The 26004-nt window shown below is 35.4% G+C and overlaps 1 protein-coding gene and 2 non-coding genes across 3 annotated transcripts in view; 1 reads left to right on the plus strand and 2 right to left on the minus strand.

Moving 5' to 3' along the window:
- The window catches only part of TEX11 (testis expressed 11), a 220582-nt gene that overhangs the window by 169489 nt on the left and 25089 nt on the right, over positions 1 to 26004 (plus strand). The window contains exons 25-27 of the mRNA XM_068963198.1: positions 18549 to 18698; positions 20317 to 20425; positions 21376 to 21496. Of these exons, the coding sequence (XP_068819299.1) occupies positions 18549 to 18698; positions 20317 to 20425; positions 21376 to 21496 (380 nt within the window). The remainder of the gene's footprint in view (positions 1 to 18548; positions 18699 to 20316; positions 20426 to 21375; positions 21497 to 26004) is intronic.
- On the minus strand, positions 19592 to 19661 carry LOC138072085 (small nucleolar RNA U2-30). The gene has a single exon (XR_011144236.1). It is a non-coding gene; the product is annotated as a small nucleolar RNA U2-30 (small nucleolar RNA).
- Positions 19804 to 19883, minus strand: LOC138072086 (small nucleolar RNA U2-19). Its single transcript, XR_011144237.1, has one exon. It is a non-coding gene; the product is annotated as a small nucleolar RNA U2-19 (small nucleolar RNA).

Consider the following 26004-nt stretch of genomic DNA (forward strand, 5'->3'; position numbering starts at 1 on the left):
AGTTGTGATAAGCGGAAGCTACTCTTTGTTACAGTACACAGGCTCTTGTTTCAGTGGCTTCTCTTGATGTGGAGCACAGGCTGTAGGTGTGCAAATTTCAGTTGTTGCAATCAACACATAGGTTCAGTAGTTGTAGTATGTGGGCTTAAGGGTGCATGGGCTTCAGCACTCAAGCTCAATAGTTGCTGCCCATGGGCTCTAGAGCTCAGGCTCAGTAGTTGTGGGGCACAGGCTTAACTGCTCTGTGGCATTTGGAATCTTCCTGGACCAGGTATCGAACTTGTATCCTCTACATAGGCAGGTGGATTCTAATCCACTGTGCCACCAGGGAAGTCCCAAATTGCATGCCTTTTAAGCTTCTCTAGAGATCATCACATGGTTTTTCTCTTTTGAAGTATTAATATATTAAGTTATAATAATAATACATTTCTTGAAATTAAGTCATCATTGGATTTCTAGAATAATCCATTTGGTCATGGTGTATTATTTTAAAAAATGGTGAATTTGATTTACTTAATATTTAAAAATTATTGGGCTGTCATTTTAGTGTATATTCATGATACCTTTGATGAATGTTTATATCAAACTATAGGAATTATAAGAAAGAACATAAACATATTAAATTTAATTCACCTATCTCAATCTATGGCAGGCATTTCGAAGAATAAAAACAATAAAAAGAGAAAATACCTAAATAACATACTCAATATGGAAGATTTAATAGAAATATACCAGATAGCCTGAAAATATACTATACTCCAGTACTCTTGCCTGGAAAATCCCATGGACAGAGGAGCCCTGATAGGCTGCAGTCCATGGGGTCGCTAAGAGTCAGACACGACTGAGCAACTTCACTTTCATTTTTCACTTTCATGCCTTGGAGAAGGAAATAGCAACCCACTCCAGTGTTCTTGCCTGGAGATTCCCAGGGACGGTGGATCCTGGTGGGCTGCTGTCTATGGGGTTGCACAGAGTCGGACATGACTGAAGTAACTTGGCAGCGGCAGCAGCATCCTGATAATATAAAACTCATTTTCTTTTCATGTGCCCTTTGAACATTTACAGAATTGATCACAAGAAAAACCTGAATGAAAAAAAAAACCTGAATAAATTCTAAAACATAAAAATAAAACAAATAGCATTATCTGACCACAATGCTTCACAATGCAATAAAACTAAAAATTAATAGTGGAATTAGGAAACAGAATCCTTTACCACTTGGACATTTTAAAAAACAAAAGTAACTATGGAATATCTGGGCTTCCCTCCTGGCTCAGTGGTAAAGACTCTGCCTGCCAATGCAGGAGACTTGGATTTGATCCCTGTATCAGGAAGATCCCCTGGAGAAGGAAATGGCAACCCCACTCCAGTATTCTTGCCTGGAAAATTCCATGGATAGAGGAGCCTGCCAGGCTGCAGTCCACTGAGTTGCAAAAGAGTTGGACTTGGCTTAGCGACTAAACAACAGCAGCAGCAATATGAAATATCTAGAAAATGATACTTAGAATACCTCATAACAGAATCTAAATTGCTAAAGTAGTGCTCAGAGTGAAATTCATACGTTTAGTGCCTTTTATTTAAAAAGTATATCAGAATGCTAGCTGTCTACTGAAAATGTTTTTTCACTCTAGGAACACAGCTAGATTCTCTTTATATAGCTATATCTATCTATGTCATTAGAGACTTGCAAATTTAAACAATGAGATACTACTACACACTTATTAGAATGACAAAAATTCAAAACACTGACAACACTAAATGCTGGTGAATATGTGAAACAACAGGAATTCTCTCTCATTGATTGCTGACAGGAATGCAACATGGTATAGCCACTTTGAAGGACAGCTTGGCAGTTTCTTACAAAACTAAACATACTCTTGCTATACAATCCAGCAGCAGTGCTCCCTGTTACTTATGCAAATAAACTGAAAACTTATGTCCATGAAAAGACCTGCACATGGATGTTTATAGCAACTTTAGTCACAATTGCTAAAACTTGGAAGCGACCAGGATATCATTCATTAGGTGAATAGTCAAATAAACTGTGGAATGTCCTAACAATGAAATATTGTTCTGAACTAAGAGGAAATGAGCTATTAAACTATGAAAAGACATGAAGGAAACTTAAATGCATATTACTAAGTGAAAGAAGCCAGTCTGAAAAGGCCACATACTATATGATTCCAACTATATAACATTACAAAAAAGACAAAACTATGAAGACAATAAAAAGATCTTTGGTTATCAGCATGAATTGAGGAAGGAGAAATAAATAGATAAAACACAGGAAACTTTTAGGGCAGTGAAACTATTCTGTATGATACTACATTGGTATATACATGTTATTATACATTTGTCAAAATCCATAGAATATACAATGCCAAGAGTGAATCCTAATGTAACATGGAATTTGGGTAAAAATGATGTGTCAATGTAGATTCACTGATTGTAACAAATGCACCACTATGGTGCAGGATGTCAGTAGTGGAGGACGTGGTGTGCAGTGGGGGATAGGGTATATATGGGAATGCTCTATACTTTCCACTCAATTTTGCTATGAACCTGAAACTGTTTAAAAGAATGGCTATTACCGAAAAGACAAGGGAGATGTGGAGAAAAGGGAATTCTTTTGCACTGTTGATGGGAATGTAAATTGGTACAGCCACTATGGAAAACAATGTACACGTTCCTCAAAAAAGCACAAATAGAGCAACCATCTCCAAAAACCCCAGTACTGAGTATATACCTAAAGGAAATGAAATCACTGTTGCAAAGAGGTATCTGCATCCCCATGTTCGTATCTCACAGTAGTCAAGACAAGGAAATAGTCTAAGAATGAGTGAATAAAGAAAATATGACATACATATATATGTATGTATGTATGTATATATATGTATATGTATGCACACACACAATTAACTACTTGGCCTTATAAAAGAAAAATCTTGCCATTTGTAACAACATGGATGAATACCTGGAGGACATTATGCTGAGTGAAATAAGACAGAAAAACACAAATACTGTATGACCTAACTTATATGTGGAATCTTAAAAAAAAAAAAAATCTCATAGAAACAGAGAGTAGATTGTTGGTTGCCAGGAGCAGGGGCATGGGGAAACATGTGATGGTGGTCACAGGGTACAAACTTCTAGATATAGGATGAATAAGTTTTGAGAGACCTAATATACACTATCGTGACTGTAGTTAACAATACTGAATTGTATACTTGAAAGTTGCCAAGAGAGTAAATCTTAAATGTTCTCACCCCACACACACATAAACACAAATGGCAACTATATGAAGTAATGGATATGTTAACTAGCCTTATTTTAGTAATCATTTCACAGTATATACATGTATAAAATCATGACATTGTATACCTTAAATATACATAATGTTATATGTCAAATACATCTCAATGAAGCTGGAAAAAATCCAGCAATATATGAAAAGAATTATATGCCAAAGAAGACCACTAGGTCTCCAAGGATGATGGATTATTTGTTGTGGTTGTTCGGTTGCTCAGTAGTGTCCTACTCTGCATCCCCGTGGACCACAGCATACAGCACACCAGGCTCCCCTGTCCTTCATTGTCTCCTGGAGTTGGATCAAATTCATGTCAGTGAGTCAGTGATGCTATCTAACCATCTCATCTTCTGTTGCTTCCTTCTCCTTTGCCTTCAGTCTTTCCTGGCATCAGGGTCTTTTCCAGTGAGTTGGCTCTTCAGTTAGGTGGCGAGAGTATTGGAGCTTCGGCTTCAGCACAGACCTTCTAATGAATATTCAGGTTCACTTGGATTGAATGGTTTGATCTCCTTACAGTCCAGTGGGCTCTCAAGAGTACTCTTCAGCACCACAATTCAAAAGCATCAGTTTTTCTGCACTCAGCCTTTTTTATGGTCCAGCTTTCACATCCATACATGATTACTGGAAAAACCCTAGCTTTGACTATACGGACCTTTGCTGGCAAAGTGATGTCACTACTTTTTAATACACTATCTAGGTTTGTCATAGCTCTCCTTCCAAGGAACAAATGTCTTTTAATTTCATGGTTACAGTCACCATCCACAGTGATTTTAGAGCCCAAGAAAATAAAATTTGTCACTCCTTAGACTTTTTCTCCTTCTATTTGCCATGAAGAGATGGGACCAGATGTCATGATCTTAGTTTTTCAAATGTTGAGTTTTAAGCCAGCTTTTTCACTCACTTTCACCTTCATCAAAAGGCTCTTCAGTTGCTCTACACTTTCTGCCATTAGAGTAGTATCATCTGCATATCTGAGGTTGTTGATATTTGCTCCAGCAGTCTTAATTCCAGCTTGTGATTCATCCAGCCTGGCATTTTGCATGATGTACTCTGCATAGAAGTTAAATAAGCAAGGTGACAATATACAGCCTTGTCATACTCCTTTAACAATTTTGAACCAATCAGTTGTTCCATGTCTGGTTCTAACTGTTGCTTTTTGACCCACATACAGGTTTCTCAGGAGACAGGTAAGGTAGTCTGGTATTGCCATGTCTTTTAGAATTTTCCACAATTTGTTGTGATTCACAGTCAAAGGCTTTAGCATAGTCATTGAAGCAGAAGTAGATGTTTTTCTGAAACTCCTGTGCCTTCTCCATGATCTAATGAACATTGGCAATTTGATCTCTGATTCCTCTGCCTCTTTGAAACCCAGCTTGTATATACATCTGTAAGTTCTCTCTTCACATACTGTTGAAGCCTAGCTTGAAGGATTTTGAACATAACATTGCTAGCATGTGAAATGAGTGCAATTGTACAATAATGTGAACATTCTTTGGCATTGCCCTTCTTTGGGATTGGAATGAAAACCAACCTTTTCCAGTCCTGTGGCCTCTGCTGAGTTTTCCAAATTTGCTGGCATATTGAGTGCATCACTTAACAACATCTTTTAGGATTTGAAATAGCTGGAATTCCATCACTTGCACTAGCTTTATTCATAGTGATGCTTCCTAAGGCCCACTTGACTTCACACTCCAGGATGTCTGGCTCTTAAGTGAGTGACCACAATGTTGTGGTTATCTGGGTCATTAGGGCCTTTTTTGTATACTACTTCTGTGTATTCTTGCCACCTCTTCTTAATCTCTTCTTCTTCTGTTAGGTCCTTACCGTTTATGTCCTTTACCATGCCCATCCTCACATGAAATTTTCCCTTGATAGCTCCAACTTTATTGAAGAGATCTCCAGTTTTTTCCATTCTATTATTTTCCTCTATTTCTTTGTATTGTTCATTTAAGAAGGCCTTCTTATCTCTCCTTTCTGTTTCTTGAAACTCTGCATTCAGTTGGGTATATCTTTCCCTTTCTCCCTTGCCTTTCTCTTCTCTTCTTTCCTCAGCTATTTGTAAAGCCTTCTCAGAAAGCTACTTTGCCTAATTGCATTTCTTTTTCTTTGGAATGTTTTTGGTCGCTACCCCCTATGCAATGTTTTTGAACCTCCATCTATAGTTCTTCAGGCACTCTGCCTACCACATCTAATCCCTTGAATCTATTCATCATCCCCATCGTATAATCATTAAGGATTTGATTTAGGTCATACCCGAACAGCCTAGTGGTTTCCTTTACATTGTTCAATTTAGCCTGAATTTTGCAATAAAGAGTTCATGATCTGAGCCATAGTCAGCTCCAGGTCTTGTTTTTGCTGACTGTATAGAGCTTCTCCATCTTTGACTTAGAAAGAACATAATCAATCTCATTTTGGTATTGACCATCTGGCGATGTCCATGTGTAGAGTCACCTCTTGTGTTGTTGGAAGAGGGTGTTTGCTGTGACTAGTGTGTTCTCTCAGCAAAACTCTGTTAGCCTTTGCCCTGCTTCATTTTTGTACTCCAAGGCCAAACTTGGCTGTTATTCCAGGCATCTGTTTATTTCTTCCTTTTGTATTCTGATCCCCTATGATGAAAAGGACATCTTTTTTTGGCATTAGTTCTAGAAGGTCTTATAAGTCATCATAGAACTGTTCAACTTCAGCTTCTTCAGCATTAGTGTTTGAGGCATAGACTTGGATTACTGTGATATTGAGTGGTTTGCCTTGGAAACGAACAGAGATCATTCTGTCATTTTTGAGATTGTACCCAGTACTGCATTTTGGACTCTTGTTGACTATGAGGGCTGCTCCATTTCTTCTAAGGGATTCTTGCCTACAGTAGTAGATACAATGATCATCTGAATTAAATTCTCCCATTCTCGTCCATTTTAGTTTACTGATTCCTAAGATGTTGATGTTTAATCTTCCCATCTCCTGCTTGACCATGTCCAATTTACCTTGATTCATGGACCTAACATTCCAGGTTCCTATACAATATTGTGCTTTACAGCATCAGACTTTACCTTCACCACCAGACACCAGACACTGAACATTGTTTGTGCTTTGGCCCAGCCACTTCCTTCTTTCTGGAGCTATTAGTAATTGCCCTCCACTCTTCCCCAGTACCTCATTGGACACCTTCTGACCTGGGCAGCTCATCTTCCAGTGTCATATCCTTTTGCCTTTTCATACTGTTCATGGGGTTCTCTAGGCAAGAATACTGGAGTGGGTTGTTATTTCCTCCTCCAGTAGACCATGTTTTGTCAGAACTCTTCACTATGACCCATCTATCTTGGGTAGTCCTGCAGAGAATGGCTCATAGCTTCAAGCTCTTTCACCATGACAGGGCTGTGATCCACAAAGGGGGACATGGAATATTCAGTTCAGTTCAGTTGCTCAGTTGTGTCTGCCTCTTTGCAACCCCATGAACCACAGCACACCAGGCCTCCCTGTCCATCACCAACTCCCGGAGTCCACCCAAACGCATGTCCATCGATTCGGTGATGCCATCCAACCATCTCATCATCTGTCATCCCCTTCTCCTCCTGCCCTCAATCTTTCCCAGCATCAGGTCTTTTCAAATGAGTCAGCTCTTCTCGTCAGGTAGCCAAAGTATTGGAGTTTCAGCTTCAACATCAGTCCCTCCAGTGAACACCCAGGACTAATCTCCTTTAGGATGGACTGGTTGGAGTCTCCAAGGGACTCTCTCAAGAGTCTTCTCCAACACCACAGTTCAAAAGCATCAATTTTTCAGCACTCACCCTTCTTTATATTATTCAGCCATAAAGCCATAAAAAGGAACAAATTTGAGTCAGTTCTGGTGAGGTGGGTGAACCTAGTGCCTGGTATACAAGGTAAGTCAGAGAAAAATATCATACATTAATGCATGTACATGAAATTTAGAAAAATGGTACTGATGAACCTATTCGCAAGGCAGGGATAGAGATGCCAACATAGAGATCAGACTTGTGGACACAGTTGGGAAAATAGCGCTTTGGACGAATTGAGAGAGTATCATTGAAACATATACATTACTATATATAAAAAAGATAGCTAGTGGAAAGTTGTTGTATAACACAGGGAGCTTAGCCTGGTGCTCTGTGACAACCTAGAAGGGTGGGATGGGGTGAGGGGTGGAAAGAAGGTTCAAGAGGGAGGGAATATAGGTATACTTTTGGCTGATTCATGTTGTTATATGGCAGAAACCAACACAACATTGTAAATTGTAAAGCAGTTATCCTCCAATTAAAAATAAATTTTTAAAAGATAAAAAGGACATTAGATTAAAACTAAGGGAAAATCAAAGAAAAGAATTTGTTGTTTCATCTAGTAAATCTAATTTGTTGGCATACAATAGTTCATAGTAGTCTCTTGTAATCCTTTTTATTTCTGTAAGGTCAGTTATAATGTCCCCTCTTTTGAAGCCTCTCTGAATTACTAGGATCTGATTCTAATAATGAATCTTCTCTTATTGTCAGTGTAGCTAAATTTTTTTCAATTTTTAAAATCTCTTCAAATTGTTGGTTTCATTGATTTTCTCTATTTTTCTATCCTCCAATTCATTTTTCTTTGCTCTTTATTACTTTGCCTCTCTAGTAACTTTGAATTTGTTTTGCTCTTTTTTCTAGTTCCTCATGATTTAAAGTTGTGGTATTGCTTAAAAATTTTTCTTCCTTTATGGATATTTATAGTTACAAGCTTTCCTTTCAGTACTGCTTTTACTACATCCCATAAATTTCATTATGTTTTGTTTTTGTTACCAACCATCTCTAGGAATTTTTCTAAGTTCTCTTTTGATTTTTTCCCCTTTGGTCCAATGCTTGTTGTTTAATTTCCACATACTTGTGACTTTTCCAGTTTTCTTTCTGTTATGGATTTCTAGCTTCTCCATTATGGTTAGAGAATATACTCTATGTGATTTTAGTCTTATTAAATTTATTGAGACTTATTTTGTAGCCAGATATATGATCTCTACTGGAGAATATTCCGTTAGCACTTGAGCATAAAGATTTTCTGCTGTTGTTGGATGGAGTATTATATATAACGTCTGTTATTTCTGATTGGTTTATAGTGTTGTTGGCATCCTCTATTTCCTTTTTCATCTCCTATCTACATATTCTATCCATTTTTGAAAATTATTCATAAAATGTATGATTTATGTTTATCTGAAGGTGAAAATACACTAGGAACAGAGAAGACAGTCAAAAATCTCCAGGAACTGCCTATAAAGAGTAAAATTTTTGAAATTTTTATATTAATAATATTTTACTTATAAAAATTTAACATAGAGAAGGCTAAGCATCTCTTCTGATTTTGAAACTCTTCTCATGCAACTCTTAGCAATAGTAACCCATCAAACAAACCTAATTATTTCTTATATTTTCTCTCTTTATGAGGAGAAAGAATGAATTTTTGCGGTTTTCCAGGGGCCCTTTTGCAAATTTCAAAGATAATTTTAGGTTTAGAAGATATCCTGACAACATTGTTTTTTATTTTCTGTATTTGGGGTGTGACTTTTCAGGGCAAAATTAAGAGTTGTTAGAGGCAGTTGGGCACTTGATTAAAATACAATTGTGGGTGCCTGAGAAACAGTACTTGGTTACCCATCTAAGCAAAATGGCAGTAACACATTTACAAATAAGCATAGAAAATAACACAATTCTAAAAAACTTTAGCTCTTCAATAAATGAGAAAACTTTTTTCTTAATCTTCTTGTCATTAAGTGATCAAAAATAAAGACATCACAAAGATAATAAAGATCAAAAAATTATTCTGGTAAAACACAAAATCTATCTAGGTAGATTACATACAAGGCAAAGAATAAACTTTTATATTACAAGTGAAACCATCATTTAATAAACTAAGGAAACAAGCCCATCAAAAAAAGATAACTTTGCTCCATTCTAATACATTACAGAGCTTTATTTTAGACTCAGGTTTAAACTAGGGCAAATGAAATTTACTTTCCAGATTTGTCCTTCATTATGCTCTTTTATATTCTTGAACAAACTGACAACCTTTTAGGGGATCTGCCTGTCAAAACTAGTTTTATGAAAAGACTAAGACAGTTTTTCAGAGGCTACATGATGTGTGATACTGTAATAAGATTGGATGCAAAAGAAAATACAAGAATCTAGCTTTTTCTGGTAAGTCAGGCATTAAGGAGCTTTTCAAAACTGAAACAATTTTCTCATTCATTTTTTAAAATTTTATTTATTTTTAATTGAAGGATAATTGCTTTACAGTATTATGTTGGTTTCTACCAAACATCAACATGAATCAGCTATAGGTTTACCCATGTCCTCTCCCACTTGAACATCCCTCCCACCTCCCTCTTCTCATTCACTTTGAAAAATACAATTACTTTTTAATTGACATTAACACACAGTGACTTCATCTCAAATTAATTCAATCAGGAAATATATTTAAATTTTGTTTTAATTTTAAAAATGGTAAATATCAATAGTTATAACCTGCATATGAAAAATCTCTTTGATAATTTTTTCAGAGTACATGGGGGTCCTGAGAACAGAAAGTTTGAGAACCACTGATTTGGAAGTAAACTGTTTTTTCCTTTAAAAACAAAGGCACATATCCATTTGATGCTATTGCTCATAATATAATCTCAACCACTTGTTTTAATTGTAACTTTTAACCAAAATAATTTTTATTTCAAAGAGAAAACTTAGAGAGGTGTAATTGAGACCCATCTCTCACTCACTAGTAGTGTAGCAGACTAGCAGAGTTCATGAATACACAGCACAACTTTCCATGACTACCTTCATCCCTTTTAAAGAGGAAAAATGAACACATTCTTTAACATAACCCAAAGATACTGCCTCTCTATAGCATATAAAAATAAGAAGCAATAGTATGTAAACTTAAAACTATGCTTAGTAATGAAAGTATTTGGTTTTACTTAAAAGTTATCTTGGTATCTATTATCCATTTATTAACTCAATGTACTATCAGTCTAACATTTTAAGTGAACTAAATATCTTAAAAGTTTATAGTATTTTTCTTCTTGATTTTCTAGCTGTTCTAAATATAATTAATTTTGGGCTTCCCTGGTGGCTCAGTTGATAAAGAATCTACCTGCAATGTAGGAGACGTAGGCTCAATCCCTAGGTTGGTAAAATCCCCTGGCGCAGGGCATGGCAACCCACCCCAACTAACACAACAACAACAAAATTAATTTTAATGAAGTTCAGGAATATCCAACTATATCAATAATTGCATTATATATAAATGATATAAATCAGAGGTCAAGGCACTTTTCTTAAAGGGCCAATAATATTAATAAATATTTTAGGCTAGCAGGCCATAGGGTCTCAGACACAGCTACTGAACTCTGCCATTACAGGAAGGAAAATAGATATAGATAATATTTAAACAAATGGACATGACTCTATTCCCATAAAACTTTATTGCCAAACAAATGGCCAGTCCACAGATTATAGTTTGATCACACCAATTAAAAGATCAAGAAAAGAAAAAAGAATATAAGATTGGCTAAAAAATCAACATCCAACTGCATGCTGTCTATAAGAAACTCACTTAAATATGAATATATAGATAAGTTAAAAATAAAAGGAACTGAAAATGATACACTATACAAACATTAATCAAAATAAAACTGGAATGCCTATATTAATATCATATAAGACACTATTTTTAAATATTTATTTGTTTGACTGCCTCCGGTATTAGTTGGAGAACACAGGATCTTCATTATGGCATGCAGAATCTTTCATTGTGATACACAGGCTCTTCCTTATGGCATCCAGGCATCTCTAGTTGTGCACTGGCTCAATAGTTGTGGCACATGGGACTTAGTTGCCCTACTACATGTGGGATCTTAGTTCCCTGACCAGGGATTGAATCTGCATCCCCTGCACTGGAAGGCAGATTCTTAACCACTGCACCATCAGGGAGATCCCCAGAAAAGATGCTTTAAAACAAGAACTATTACTAGGGATAAGGAGGGATATAATGAAAAAGTGATCAATTAAGCATGATAACATAACTATCCTAAATGTGTAATTTACCTAATGACAGAACTTCAAAATACATGAAGCAAAAGCTGATAGAAATGAAAGGAAGACTAGATAAATCCACCCTGTGGTTGGAGACTCCAATATACTCAGTTCAGTAGAATAAGTGAATAGATACTCAACAAGGGTGTAGAAGACATAAGTAACACTATCAGTCAACTTGATCTAATTGACATAGAATGCTCTACACCAGAATACACATTTATTTTCAGATGCATGTGGATCATTGAACATAGACCACATTCTATACCATAAAACAAACCAGAAAAGGGTTAAAAATATTAAAATATAAAAAGTATTTTCTCTTACCATAATGGAATTAAATGATAAATCTATAATATAAAATATATGTATGGTTTATATTTTCATTTCCAAAAATATATTTGGAAATAAAACAACTTCTGTGCAAATACTGTACAAACATTAATCAAAAGAAAACTGAATGCCTATATTAATATCAGATAAGACACTTTATTTTTTAATATTTATTTATTTGACTGCCTCCAATATTAGTTACAGAACACAGGATCTTCATTATGGCATGCAGGATCTTTCATTGTGATATGCAGGCTTTTTATTATGGTATTATGATATAAAGGGAACATGTATCAACATAATTAAGGCCATTTATGATAAATTCACTCATACTCAACAAAGAAATAATGAAAGTCTTTTTTGTAAGACCAGGTACAAGACAAGGATGCCCTTTCTCACTATTTCTGTTTAATGTCGCATTGGAAGTTCTAGCCACTGCAATCAGACAAGAAAAAGAAAAAAAAAGCATCCAGATTGGAAGAGAAGAAGTAAAACTCACTATTTCCAGATGACATTATACTGTATAGAAGAAACCCTAAATTCTTCACCAAAAAACTATTAGGACTGATAAATGACTTCAGTAAAGTTGCAGGATATAAAACTAATATATGGGAATCTGTTACTTTTCTATACACTAATAATGAGCTATCAGAAAGATAAAGCAAGAAAACAATCCTGAATAAAATCACATGAAAAGAATGAAATACCTAGGTTACTCTTCCTGGAAAATCCCATGGACGGAGGAGCCTGGTAGGCTGCAGTCCACGCAGTCGCTGAGAGTTGGACGCAACTCAGTTACTTCACTTTCACTTTTCACTTTGATGCATTGGAGAAGGAAATGGCAACCCACTCCAGTGTTCTTGCTTGGAGGATCCCAGGGATGGTGGAGCCTGGTGGGCTGCCGTCTGTGGGGTCGCACAGTCAGACATGACTGAAGCAACTTAGCAGTAGCTTAGTAGCAGCAGGTTACTCTGAAAACTATAAAACATTGATGAGGCAATTTTAAAATTATACAAAGAAATGGAGAGATTTTTTTTCCTGTTCTTGGATTGGGATAATTAATATTGTTCAAATGTCCATACACTCAAAGTGATCTACAGATTTGAGGCAATTCTTATCAAAATACTCATGACATTTTTTACAGAACTTGAATAAATAATCCTAATATTTATATGGAACCACAAGAGACCCTGAACTGCCAAAGCAATCTTAAGAAAAAAGGACAAAACTGGGGGTATCATGCTCCCTGACTTCAGACTATGCTCAAAGCTACAATAATCTAAACAATATGGCACTGCCAAAACAACAGACACACAGATCAATGGAACAGAATAGAGAACCCAGAAATTAACCCATACACCTCTGGTCAATTAATCTATGACAGGAGTTAAGAATATACAATGGAGAAAAGACAGTCTCTTCAGTAAGTGATGCTGGGAAAACTGTACAGCCACATGTAAAACAATGAGATTAGAACATTTCTGCATACCAAATACAAAAATAAACTAAAAATGGATTAAAGACCTAAATGTAAGACCTAAAACCATAAAACTCCTAGAAGAGAACATAGGCAGAACACTCTGTGACATAAATTATAGCAATATTTTTCAAGTCTGTCTCCTAAGGCAAAAGAAATAAAGGCAAAAACAAACAAATGGGGTGTAATTAAACATAAAAACTTTTGCACTGCAAAGGAAACCACTGACAAAACGACAAGCTATGGAATGGGAGAAAATACTTGAAAAGGATATGATCAATAAGATGTTAATATCCAAAATATATACACAGCTCATACACTCAGTATATTAAAAAAAGCTCAATTAAAAATGGGCAGAAGTCCTAAACAGACATTTTTCCAAAGAAGACATACAGATGTATAACAGGCACATGAAAAGATGCTTAATCTCACTAATCATTGGAGAAATGCAAATCAAGACCACAGTGAGATATACCATCTGATACCTGTCAGAATGGCTAGCCTCAAAAATACTGCAATAACAAACATTGGTGAAGATTTGGAGAAAAGGGAACCCTTGTACACTGTTGGTGGGAATGTAAATTGAAGTTCCTCAAAAAACTAAAAATAGAACTACCATATGATCATGTAATTCCTTCCTGTGTATGTATCTGGAAAAAAAAATTCAAAACGATACATGTACCCCAATGTTCATAGCAGGATTATTTATAATAACCAAGATAGGGAAGCAACCTGTCAACAGATGAATGGATAAAGAAGATGTGGTGTGCATAAATGTGTGTGTATGTGTGTATATATACACACAATGGAATGTTGCTGTTGTTTAGTTACTAAGTGATGTCTGAATCTTTTGTGATCCCATGGACTATAGCCTGCCAGGCTTCTCTGTCCATGGGATTTCCCAGACAAGAATACTAGAGTGGGTTGCCATTTCCCTCTTCAGGGGATCTTCCCAAACCAGGGATCAAACCTACATCTCCTGCACTGGCAGGTGGATTCTTCACCACTGAGCCCACAATGGAATATTATTCAGCCATTAAAAAGAATGAAATCTGCATTTGTAATGTGGATGGACCTAGAGAATATTATACTAGTGAAATAAGTCAGAAAGAAGACAAATACTCTATGTTATCCCTTATATGTGGAATCTAAAAAAAGTAAACAAACCAATGTGCATAACAACAGAAACGGATTCACAGATATAGAGAACAAACTAATGGTTACCCATGGGGAAAGTGAAGGGTGAGGGGGCAATACAGGAGTATGGGATTAACATGTACAAACTATTATATATAAAACAGACAAGCAGCAAGGATATGTTGTATAACGCAGTGAAATATAGCCATTGTTTTGTAATAACTTAAAATTGAATGTAGCCTGTAAAAATATTGAATCACTATGTTGTTCATCTAAAACTAACAATATTGTAGATCAACTATGCTTCAATTTTATCTTTTTTATTAAACTTTTTATTTTGTATTGGAATATAGCCAATTAACAGTGTTGTGATAGTTTCAGGTGGGTAGCAAAGGGACTCAGCCATGCATATATATATTTCCATTCTCCCCCAAACTCTCTTCCATCCAGGCTTCTACGTAACATTGAGCAGAGTTCCCTGTGCTATAGAGTAGGTCCTTGTTGGTTATCCATTTTATTTTTTCACTTTTTTCTTTTCAAAAAGATTTAATTTTAATTGGAGGATAATTGCTTTACAGTATTGTTATTGGTTTCTGCCATACATCAATATGAATCAGCCATAGGTATCCATATGTCCCCTCCCACTTAAGTCTCCATCCCACCCCTCTAGGTTATTACAGAGCACCTGATTTGAGCTCCCTGCATCGTACAGTAAATTTCCAGTGGCTATCTAATTTTACATATGGTAATATATATTTTCAATGCTACTCTCTCAATTCATTCCATTTCCCCACCCCACCCCCATATCCACAAATCTGTTCTCTCTGTCTGTGTCTGTGTCTCCATTGCTGCCTTGCAGATAGGTTCATCAGTACCATCTTTCTAGATTCCATGTGTATACATTACTATATGATATTTGTCTTTCTTACTTCACTCATATAATATATAACAGTGTGTACCTGGCCATTACAAACCCCCTATCCTTTCCCCCCATCCTTCCCCCTGGCAATCATAAGTTTATTCTCTAAGTCTGTGATTCTGTTTCTTACACTTCAGGTTTTTTTTAATGTACTTTTAAATAATCATATGGATCAAAGAGAAATTCGTAGGGGAAGTTAGAAATAGTTTGAAAGGAAGTAAATGAAAGCACAGCATATAAAAATTTGGAGGTACAGCTAAAGTAGTGTTTAGATAAAAGTTTGTAGAATTAAATGCCTCAATTAGAAAAAGATCTTAAATAATCTAAGCCTTCATCTTAAAAAACCAGGAAAAATTATCAAATCAAACCACACTAAGCAGAATGAAAGGAATAATATAAGCAGACGTCAATAAGATTTAAAACAGGAAACAATTGATAAAATTGATGAAAACGCTGTTTTGTTGTTGCTGTTTGTCAGTGCAATGAGAAACCTCTAGCCAGGCAGATCAAGAAACAAATTAACAATGCCAAGAATGATAGTGTAGACATCACTGCAGATCCTACAGACATTACAAAAAGATAACAAGGGGATATTCTGAACAAATTTATGCCCATTAATTTGAAGGGTTAGATGAGACTGACAAATTCCTTTGAAAGTCAAACTACCAAAACTCCCACAAGAAGAAACAGATAACTTGAATTGTCCTATACCCATTGAATTCATAGTTTAACAGATTTTAACCAAGTGAGATTTGTCCTGGTTTCAACATTATAAACTCAGTTATGGGAAAACTGGTCAACCACTTGTAAAAGAATGAAACTAGATCACTTTCTAACACCGCACACAAAAATAAACTCAAAATGGATTAAAGATCTAAATGTAAGACCAGAAACTATAAAACTCCTAGAGGAGAATATAGGCAAAACACTCTCAGACATAAATCACAGCAGGATCCTCTATGATCCACCTCCCAGAATTCTGGAAATAAAAGCAAAAATAAACAAATGGGATCTAATTAAAATTAAAAGCTTCTGCACAACAAAGGAAAATATACGCAAGGTGAAAAGACAGCCTTCTGAATGGGAGAAAATAATAGCAAATGAAGCAACTGACAAACAACTAATCTCAAAAATATACAAGCAACTTATGCAGCTCAATTCCAGAAAAATAAACGACCCAATCAAAAAATGGGCCAAAGAACTAAATAGACATTTCTCCAAAGAAGACATACGGATGGCTAACAAACACATGAAAAGATGCTCAACATCACTCATTATCAGAGAAATGCAAATCAAAACCACAATGAGGTACCACTTCACACCAGTCAGAATGGCTGCGATCCAAAAATCTGCAAGCAATAAATGCTGGAGAGGGTGTGGAGAAAAGGGAACCCTCCTACACTGTTGGTGGGAATGCAAACTAGTACAGCCACTATGGAGAACAGTGTGGAGATTCCTTAAAAAATTGCAAATAGAACTACCTTATGACCCAGCAATCCCACTGCTGGGTATACACACCGAGGAAACCAGAATTGAAAGAGACACATGTACCCCAATGTTCATCGCAGCACTGTTTATAATAGCCAGGACATGGAAACAACCTAGATGTCCATCAGCAGATGAATGGATAAGAAAGCTTTGGTACATGTACACAATGGAGTATTACTCAGCCATTAAAAAGAATTCATTTGAATCAGTTCTGATGAGATGGACGAAACTGGAGCCGATTATACAGAGTGAAGTAAGCCAGAAAGAAAAACACCAATACAGTATACTAACACATATATATGGAATTTAGAAAGATGGCAATGACGACCCTGTATGCAAGACAGGAAAAAAGACACAGCTGTGTATAACGGACTTTTGGACTCAGAGAGAGAGGGAGAGGGTGGGATGATTTGGGAGACTGGCATTCTATCATGTATACTATCATGTAAGAACTGAATCGCCAGTCTATGTCTGACGCAGGATACAGCATGCTTGGGGCTGGTGCATGGGGATCACCCACAGAGATGTTATGGGGAGGGAGGTGGGAGGGGGTTTCATGTTTGGGAACACATGTAAGAATTAAAGATTAAAAAAAAAAAAAATCACCATATCAACAGATTAAGTGACAAGATTCAATATCCATTTATTATAGAAACTCTCAACTAAACAGGAATAGTAGGGAAGTTCCTTAACCTGATAAAAGCCATCCATAAAAAATAAAACCTACAGCTAATGTCATTTTAATGATGAAAGACTGAATACTTTCCCTTTAAGGATGTAAACAAATCAAGAATATCTAGTCTCACTACTCCTGGTCATCATCATCCTGGTGGTTCTAACCAACGCAATAAGCAAGCAAAAGAGTGGGAAAAGATGTGTAGAGTGAAAAAGATCAAATAAAACTATCTGTATTTGCAGAGGACACATAATTCTCTATATAGAAAATCCAAAGAATCTACCAAGAGAGTTACAGGAACTAGTAAATGAATTAAGCAAGTCACAGGATACAGGTCAATATTCAAAAGATGGTTATAGTTCTACATGCTGTCACTGATGTTCAGTAATAAAAATAACAATCAGTAGTGATAGAAGTCAAAATAGTTGTTAACTCTGCAAAGGTGTTGTTAACTCTGCAAAGGTGGTATTAACTGGAAAGGAGCACAAGTGTTGGAAGTGTTCTTTATCATGATTTGGGTTGTGGTTATATGGGTTTTAACAGACATAAAAATTCACTGTTTTAAGATTTAAAATTCACACTTTTAAGATTAATACACTTGTTTATTGTACATATGCTATACCTCAAAACTTTTGAAAATGTTCAGTCTAATAAGGGTGATTGGAAACCAACTCACATAGTATGATACATGCCACCTGATATAGACTGTGCCCATGGTGATAACCAAAAAATAAATATTACTGACTGACTAAGTGAAACAGTTTGGAAACTTTCCCTTACTTAGTTTAAAATAAAACTACAGTTGTTCTATATTGCACTGGATCTTCTGGTTAATTCAGTCATTATAGTAAGGCAGACAAACATTATATTTGAATTAGATAGCAGCAGGAGTTTTCCAGGCTATTTAGAAATATCATGGCAATAATTTCAGGAAATGTAGACAACTTCAGTGAATGCATTTCAGGGTGTGAAAGTATTGGTACGTTTATAGATTTAAAAATGTAAAAGATGTATCTAAAGGAGCTGAGATAACCTCAAATTGTAAGTAGAATTAATTTTCCTCAATAGGAAAATCTCCCCAGAAGAGAGGTTAGAATAGGAGAGAATAATGAAATGTAATCACAGAGAATGTTGCATTTTTGCCTCTTTCTTAGGGGACTTCTCAAGAGATCCATGCGAGACATTGCTTCTGCTGTATGAATTTGAAGTGAGAGCCAAACTGAGTGACCCATTACTGGACCACTTCCTGGAACCAGTGTGGGAACTACCTCACTTAGAAAGTAAAGCATTTGAAACAATTGCAGGTAAGAGCTAAATTTTATTTTTGGAAGGCTGGTACCCATTTAAATCATACTACATTTTTCTTTCTTCTCTCTATTCTCTCTTTCATCCAGGTTGGAAGCATTGTATCCCCATAGAACTTTGTTCTCCTTCTCTAATAGCATTCTTGAACTATTCTGTATTACAATCATTTGTGTTTATCTTATTCTTTATATGAAATTATAAGCTCCTTAGAATCATGAGTAATAATTACTTACATTTGTTGTACTTATAAACCCTAGCAATGTGCATTGCTCATAATAGGTACTTATATTTATTTTGTGTAGAATCAAATAATGTAACTACACAATAGGGATAGTAGCTCAAACTTAAGAAAGTTTGCTCAGCTAGCTAGAAATAGATAATCAGCTGCTTCACTAATCAAAGGTGATACAATCTTAGTTATTTCTTAAAGTGTACAGAGAAATATTGGTGATACTTTTAACATAATTGCCAACCTCAAATTTTTCATTGGGCTATAAGTGGTATTTGGGGACTCAGCCTCTGTGGGGATATACTGCAAGACATGGCCTAATTATCTTCCCTTTATATCTTTCACCCTCCTCAGGAACCTGTATATGGCAATAAAGGTATTGGATAGCCCCAAATGTACAAGAGTCGCATTTGGCTTTCCTTGTCTTGCCAAGACAGAATTTCTAGGAGCATGGAGCTGGTGGTGTATACCTTATAGCCATGTGATGGTGACCACTGCTCCTTGTATAATGAAACTCCAATTCTAGAGGCCTGTTGAATGCATCTAGAAGTTTTGAGAGTTTTATCTTTGATATGTACTCTTATGCCAAGGGTTTCCCGTTTTTAATATTAGATAGAAACAGTATATTGTAGTAAAATTCTGGGATTTTTTTTTCATTAATTCTGAGCTCAGATCAAGTGTAGAAATTTTCATAGTTATAAAGGCCTATAGTAAAACCTTTTCATCATTGCTCAGAACTGATCAGCATTTCATATATACATACCCTCAGTCCACTCTCATTCACCCACCAGTAAGTTCTCAGTTATCCACTGTCACCTTTATACACGCACACACACACGCACACCTTATTGTTTTAAAAACATTATTCTTTTGCTTTTTGGAACTATAAAGATCATGCATCTGGTAAACTAAGAGGTTTTCTGATGTTCAGATTTGACTGCGTTCATTATTGATCCACTTCAGTAAAAACAGATCATGGAGAATATAAATGTGTTTTTGATTAGTACCTTTTTACTGATCTGCTTTCTGTTTTTTCTTCATGTGCCCCTCCTTCATTTTGGTTCATAAGATTATTACTTCACCTATATGACCATGTGCTGAGTCACAGAAACAGTAGGTTCTCTGTTGATGTTTACTGGGGAGGGGGGAAATATGTATATATATATATAACCTAGTGATCCTACCATGTTACTCTGCCCAGAAAGTAGAAACTATCTCTGAAAGCCACCACAGATTCATCATATTATGAAATTCATTTTTGGAGTTTTGTGTTTGTTTTTGTATCTGTTTCCGGTCAGTTTCATTAGAGAAAACATGTTGTAACCTAGGATGAAAACCCAATGGATGAGATTATGATATTCACAATCTTTTTGCTTCCCTTCTTACAGTGTTAGCAATGGAAATGCCTGCATGCTATCCTTCTATTGCTCTGAAGGCCTTGAAAAAGGCTTTGTTTTTCCACAAAAGGAAGGAATCAATTGATGTTTTGGGATACAGGTTGGTAAATATAATTCAACACAGAATCCTAGCTTTTGATAGCCAAAAGTGCTATAATTAGTGTCCCATTTGTTATCAGTCATACTCAACTGGTGCAAAAGATGATTGGGGTACTCTTGTAACTCTTGGACTAAAAAGTCCTCAGCTCTCAGAACAGCTCCATATTTAGAGTTTTGCTACAGACCAAGGCAAGGTGAAGGAATCTGATTGTCCCAAAGGAGAAAAAGGAGAAAATTACTACTTTTTGTGAGTCTTTATATATAATAAAATTATTGATTAAGTGCTGATACCTTTCTTTTAGTACTAAATATGCTGATTGTATGGAAAAGTACAACGATTAATATAACAAGCACCAATGTATCCACTGCTCAAATTTAACAGATACTAACATTTTGGCACGTTTGCCTCGTATTTTTTTCTAAGCACCTTTCTTTAGGGACCAATAAGTGCTGTACATAATATAAAATAATATTTATTGGAAATTTTATGTTCTCTATTCCTAGACATGGGGGGAAAATAGATATTGTGTGATTTTTCTCTGGAAAACTTCATAACAGTCTTCCTTTTCTGAGACATGAGAGACAGTTCTCCTGGAATTATTCCCAGTTTAAATCCAATTCCCTTTCCCCATTTGAGAATGTAATGAGATGCTTTAAAGTGCATGTAGATTAAACCAGCTCATAAAATATAGTAAACAGACACAACTCCTTAGTTCAGGAAACTAAAAAAAAGTGAAAGACAGCCATAGGCATAATAAAATGAAGGATTGGTCAGCCCCTTTTATATCTTCAAAAATCTGTCGTTGAGCTTGGAGGCCAGATAAAATTGAAGGAAGAACAGACGTGTTTCGAAGCTCTTAGTCTGGGATGAGGTCCAGATTTTACTTGTCTGAGCCATGAAGTCAATGATTTCTTTCCTTATGGGATGAGTTTTCTCTTTTTGATTTTCAGCAAATGTATGCACAGCTTGGTTAACCTCTTGGTGCCAGATGGGGTGCCGAATACAGAACTCTGTCCCATGGAAGAAATTTGGGGCAATTTTGAAGATGCTCTCATCTTTATTAGCCAAACTGTAAGTCAAACAATATTAAACTTTAAGCTAATTTTAAAGAACTGAGTTGTCTTGTGTATTAGAAATTACATAGAATAATGCTTTTTGATGTGAGTTTTATGGTGAATAAATTCATTTTAAAATGTGGTTACATACTATAAGATTTCCCTGGGTTTGTGAAATGTAAGTATTAATAGTTAAAAGCAGAAAATTTCTAATACAAGTCCAAGTGTACTATGGAATAGGTCAAAGTGTACCATCTGGCATTTTTAATTATTTTGTATTTTCAAATCTGGTAGAATTGTTATTTCCTTGTGGTCATACTAACTCTTTGGAAAAGTTTATTGTTATTCCTGCCACTTCTGAGACAGGTAATAGAGTGGAAGGAACACTGAAGATGACCTATATTTTAGTCCTTCCTCTGCTGATTTTCTCTTCAGTGCAGGTTTAATTCAGTAATTTTCAAATTAGCTTTATTAAGATGTAATTTACATACCATAAAATTCACTCATTGTGTATAACTCTGTGATTTTTAGCAAATTTATAGTTATGCAACTGTCGCCATACTCCAGTTTCAGAGTATTTCCATTACCCACAGAAGTTTCCCATTGCCTGTTTGCAGTTAATTGCTACTTCCATTTTCAGGTCCAGGGAACCACTGATCTACTTTTTATCTATTTTCTCTTTCTAGATACTTCATATAAATGAAATCATACTTGTGACCTCTTGTGTCTGGCTTCTTTCAATTTAGCTTACTGTATTTGAGGTTCACCCATGCTGTAGCATGTATCAGTAATATAAAAGAATGGCCTTTTTATTGCTGAGTAAATAGAATACTATTCTGTTGAATGAATCAGTATGCCACATTTTGTTCACTAGTTGGTAAATACTTTGTTTCCAGTTTATGGCTATAATAAATAATGCTACTATAAACATTTGTGGATAAGTCTTTGTTTTCAAGGGTTTTCAATTCTCTAGAGTATGTGAATTAATAGGTTATATGGTAATGCTCTATATTTTTTTGAGGAACTGCAATCTGTTTCCCAAAGTTGTTGATCAATTTTATGTTCCTACCAGCAGTGTATGAGAGTTCCAATTTCTTCACATCTTTATCAGCTCTTTTATTGTCCATATTCTTTTATTATAGCCATCCTACTGGGTATGTAATAGTAGCACATTGTGGTTTTTATTTGAACTGCCTTGGTAGCTAACACTGTTTGTTGATCTTTTTTTCACGTGCTTATTGACCATTTGTTCTTTGGAAAGATACCTATTCAATTATTTTCCCATTTTTAAAATTGGATTTTCAGTGAGTTTTAAGAGTTCTTTATGTATTCTAGATACAAATCCTTTATCAAATATACTATTTGTAAGTATTATCTCCCAGTCTCTGGCTTGTCTTTTCATTTTTTAGTGACATTATTTAAAAAGCAAATGTTCTGAATTTTGATGAAGCCCAATTTGTCATCTTTTCTTTTATGGGTCATGTTTTTAGTCATGATAAGAAGTCTTTGCCTATTCCAAAATTACAAAGATTTTCTTCTATTTTTTTCTTGTAGCTTTTATACTCTTATTTCGTACATGTCGGTCTATGATTCATTTTGAGTTAATTTTTGTTTATGGTGTATGAGGTAAGGGTCTATATGGTTTCTTATTTGTTTTTGCACAAGGTTATTCCTCTTCTACTGTTTGACTTTAGTTTTCTCATGTAAAATGGAAATACTTTCTCTTACTCCTACACTGAGGTTCTAAGGATCAACTGAAATAATAATATGTGTTGTGAACTTTAGCAGCTCATGTACATGTAAGGTAGTATTGGTATTGTAAGGGAGCTATAAAATATTAAGAAGGTTAAATGGCCTGCTTAAAGTCACACAAAAAGTCATTATTTGAGCCCATGTTAATATTCAAGGATCCTGACTTGCCCAACTGCTTCTTCATATACAAATGTCTGCAAACCACAACAGATGGTGGAATAATATAGCAGGGTGACAACCTGGTACAAACTAGCATCGTCTTACAGAAACCCAGAATTCTGAAACTATGTAATTACGGCCAGTGTGAATTTAAGTTTAAAAAAAAACTTCAGCATTGAACATTTTGGAGATACATATATCTTTTTTTCCCTCATCTTAACTTCCTTTTGGAAGAAGAAATAATTTAATTTCTAAGCCATGAGCCTCATCTGGACCTTCAGATGTGTCTGCCGTAGTAACAAATACAAACTAAAATTAAATTGTACTATAAATTCAAATTGATCAGTTTCCATAGTCTCTATATAAGGCCAGAACTGCTCTGAGCATTTTGGTTTTGCTACTTTTATTCTGTCTAATGTATTACTGTTCCATCTCTCTGACTCTTGAATTGCCTGTTAGATTAATATTTTTGCACTTTTTTGACCAGTCTCCCATCCATAATTGTTAATTCTCTGAAGCATGATGGAATAGTTAGCTTTTTATGCAGATATTTAATAACCCTTTATCTCCTTATATAGTATATGTTGGTTTTTACTGTTTGATTGAATGTGGTGTGCACTCCTTTTGTTTTAAAGGCTAGGGGAAAAAATTTGCCCTTGTTCGACTTTTCTGAGGACCAGTCACTCATTCATTATTAAGCAGATAACCTTTATCAAGTATGTCCATACAGTGGCAAAATGGCTGTTGCACAAACATAAAACCTCAGGCCCACAGTATCATGCTTTACATTTTACAATGCATTCTTACATCCATTATTTCATTTGACCATCCCACCCCCAATAATTCTATGAAGCAGGCAATACGTATTATCCTTGATTTACAATTGAGAGAATTTTTAAGATTCAAAAATGTCAAGTTACCAATTTGCCTAAGTTTGTATGACTAACGAACGAAAGAATTAGAACTGTCTGACCTCAATTTTAGAACTCTTTCCACCAGAACACGTCTTGTTTATCTGCTCTTGCTAGGAATTTCAGTTCAAGTTGGTATTTAGTATACTTTGTACCTAGTCCTATATCCTAAAGATTTTCTCCTCTTTTTTAAAGTTTTATATTTTACATTTAAGTTCATAATACATTTCAAGTTAATTTTTCTATGAGTTGTGAGATTTAGGTTGAGGTTCATTTTCGCCTATGATATCCAGTTGTCCTAGCACCATTTGTTGACAAGGCTGTCTTTGCGCCATTAAATTGTACTTTTGACAAAAATCAGTTGGATATATTTATGTGAGTCTGTTACTGGGTTCTTCATTTTCTCTGTGTTAATCCTTCTGTCAGCACCATACAGTCCTGATTACTATGTCTTAAAAGCAAGTAGAATGATTGCCCCAACTTTATTGTTCTATTGCATAATTGTTATAAGCTGTCTAGTTCATTTTAGAGTAATCTCTAAATCTGCAAAAATTCCTCCTGGGATTTTGATAGGAATTGCATTAAACTGTATTTGATTCCTAGGACTGCTATAACAAATTGCCACAAACTGGGTAACTTATAGTAGGAGAAATTTATTCTCTCAGAGTTCTGGAGGCTAGAAATCTGAAAATCAAGGTGTCAGCAGGGTGTACTCTCTCCATAGGCTCTATGGGGAGGATCCTTGTTTGCCTCTTCCTGTCTTTGGTGGTTGCTGTCAAACCTTGGCATTCCTTGGCTTATAGATTTATCACTCCAGTCTCTGTGACCACATGGCATTCTCCCCATCTGTCTGTCTTTCTATTTTTCTCATAAGTGCACATCCGTTACTAGATTAAGGGGTCACTCTACTTCAGTATGATCTCAACTTAATTACATGTGTAGTGACCCTATTTCCAAATATGGTCATATGATGAGGTACCAGGAAGGACATGAATTTGGAGGGGGAGCTACATTCAACCTGTTATACTATATATCAAAAATTGACATCTTAAATTACATGTCAGTTTTTAAAGAGTTGATGCCTTTATTATATTGAATCTTCCAACCCATGAACAGGATATGTCTCTTCATTTATTTAGATTCTTTATTTCTTTCATCAGCATTATATAATTTTCAACATACAAATCCCATATATGTGTTGTTAGATTTACATCTAAGTGTTGTGGGGGTTGTAGGGTTTTTTTGAGTGATTGTAAATGGTGTCCATGTGTTAATTTCTAGTATGAAGAAATACAATTGACTTGAAGATTCCTTAGGATTTTCTGTGTAAACAACCATCTAGTCTTCAGATAAGGATAGTTTTATTTCTTACTTTCCAATCAATATGCCTTCTCTTTCCCTTTCTTGCCTTACCGTACAGACTAGAGCTTTCAGCACCATGTTAGTAAGAGTGATGAAAGTGGATATTCTTGCCTTGTTCACTATCTTAGAAAACACTCAGTGTTTCACCATTAAGTATAATGTTAGCCATAGGATTTTTGTAGAGGCTCTTGATCAAGTTAAGAAAGTTTTCCCTTATTCCTTTTTTTCTGAGTTTCATGAATGAGTATAGAATTTTGTCACATGCTTTTCATGTACCAGTTGATATGAGCATGTGATTTTTCTTCTTTAAACTGTTAATATGAGGGGTTATATTGACTGA

Source organism: Capricornis sumatraensis, chromosome X (assembly GCF_032405125.1).
Source record: "Capricornis sumatraensis isolate serow.1 chromosome X, serow.2, whole genome shotgun sequence".
Taxonomy (NCBI): Eukaryota; Metazoa; Chordata; class Mammalia; order Artiodactyla; family Bovidae; genus Capricornis; species Capricornis sumatraensis.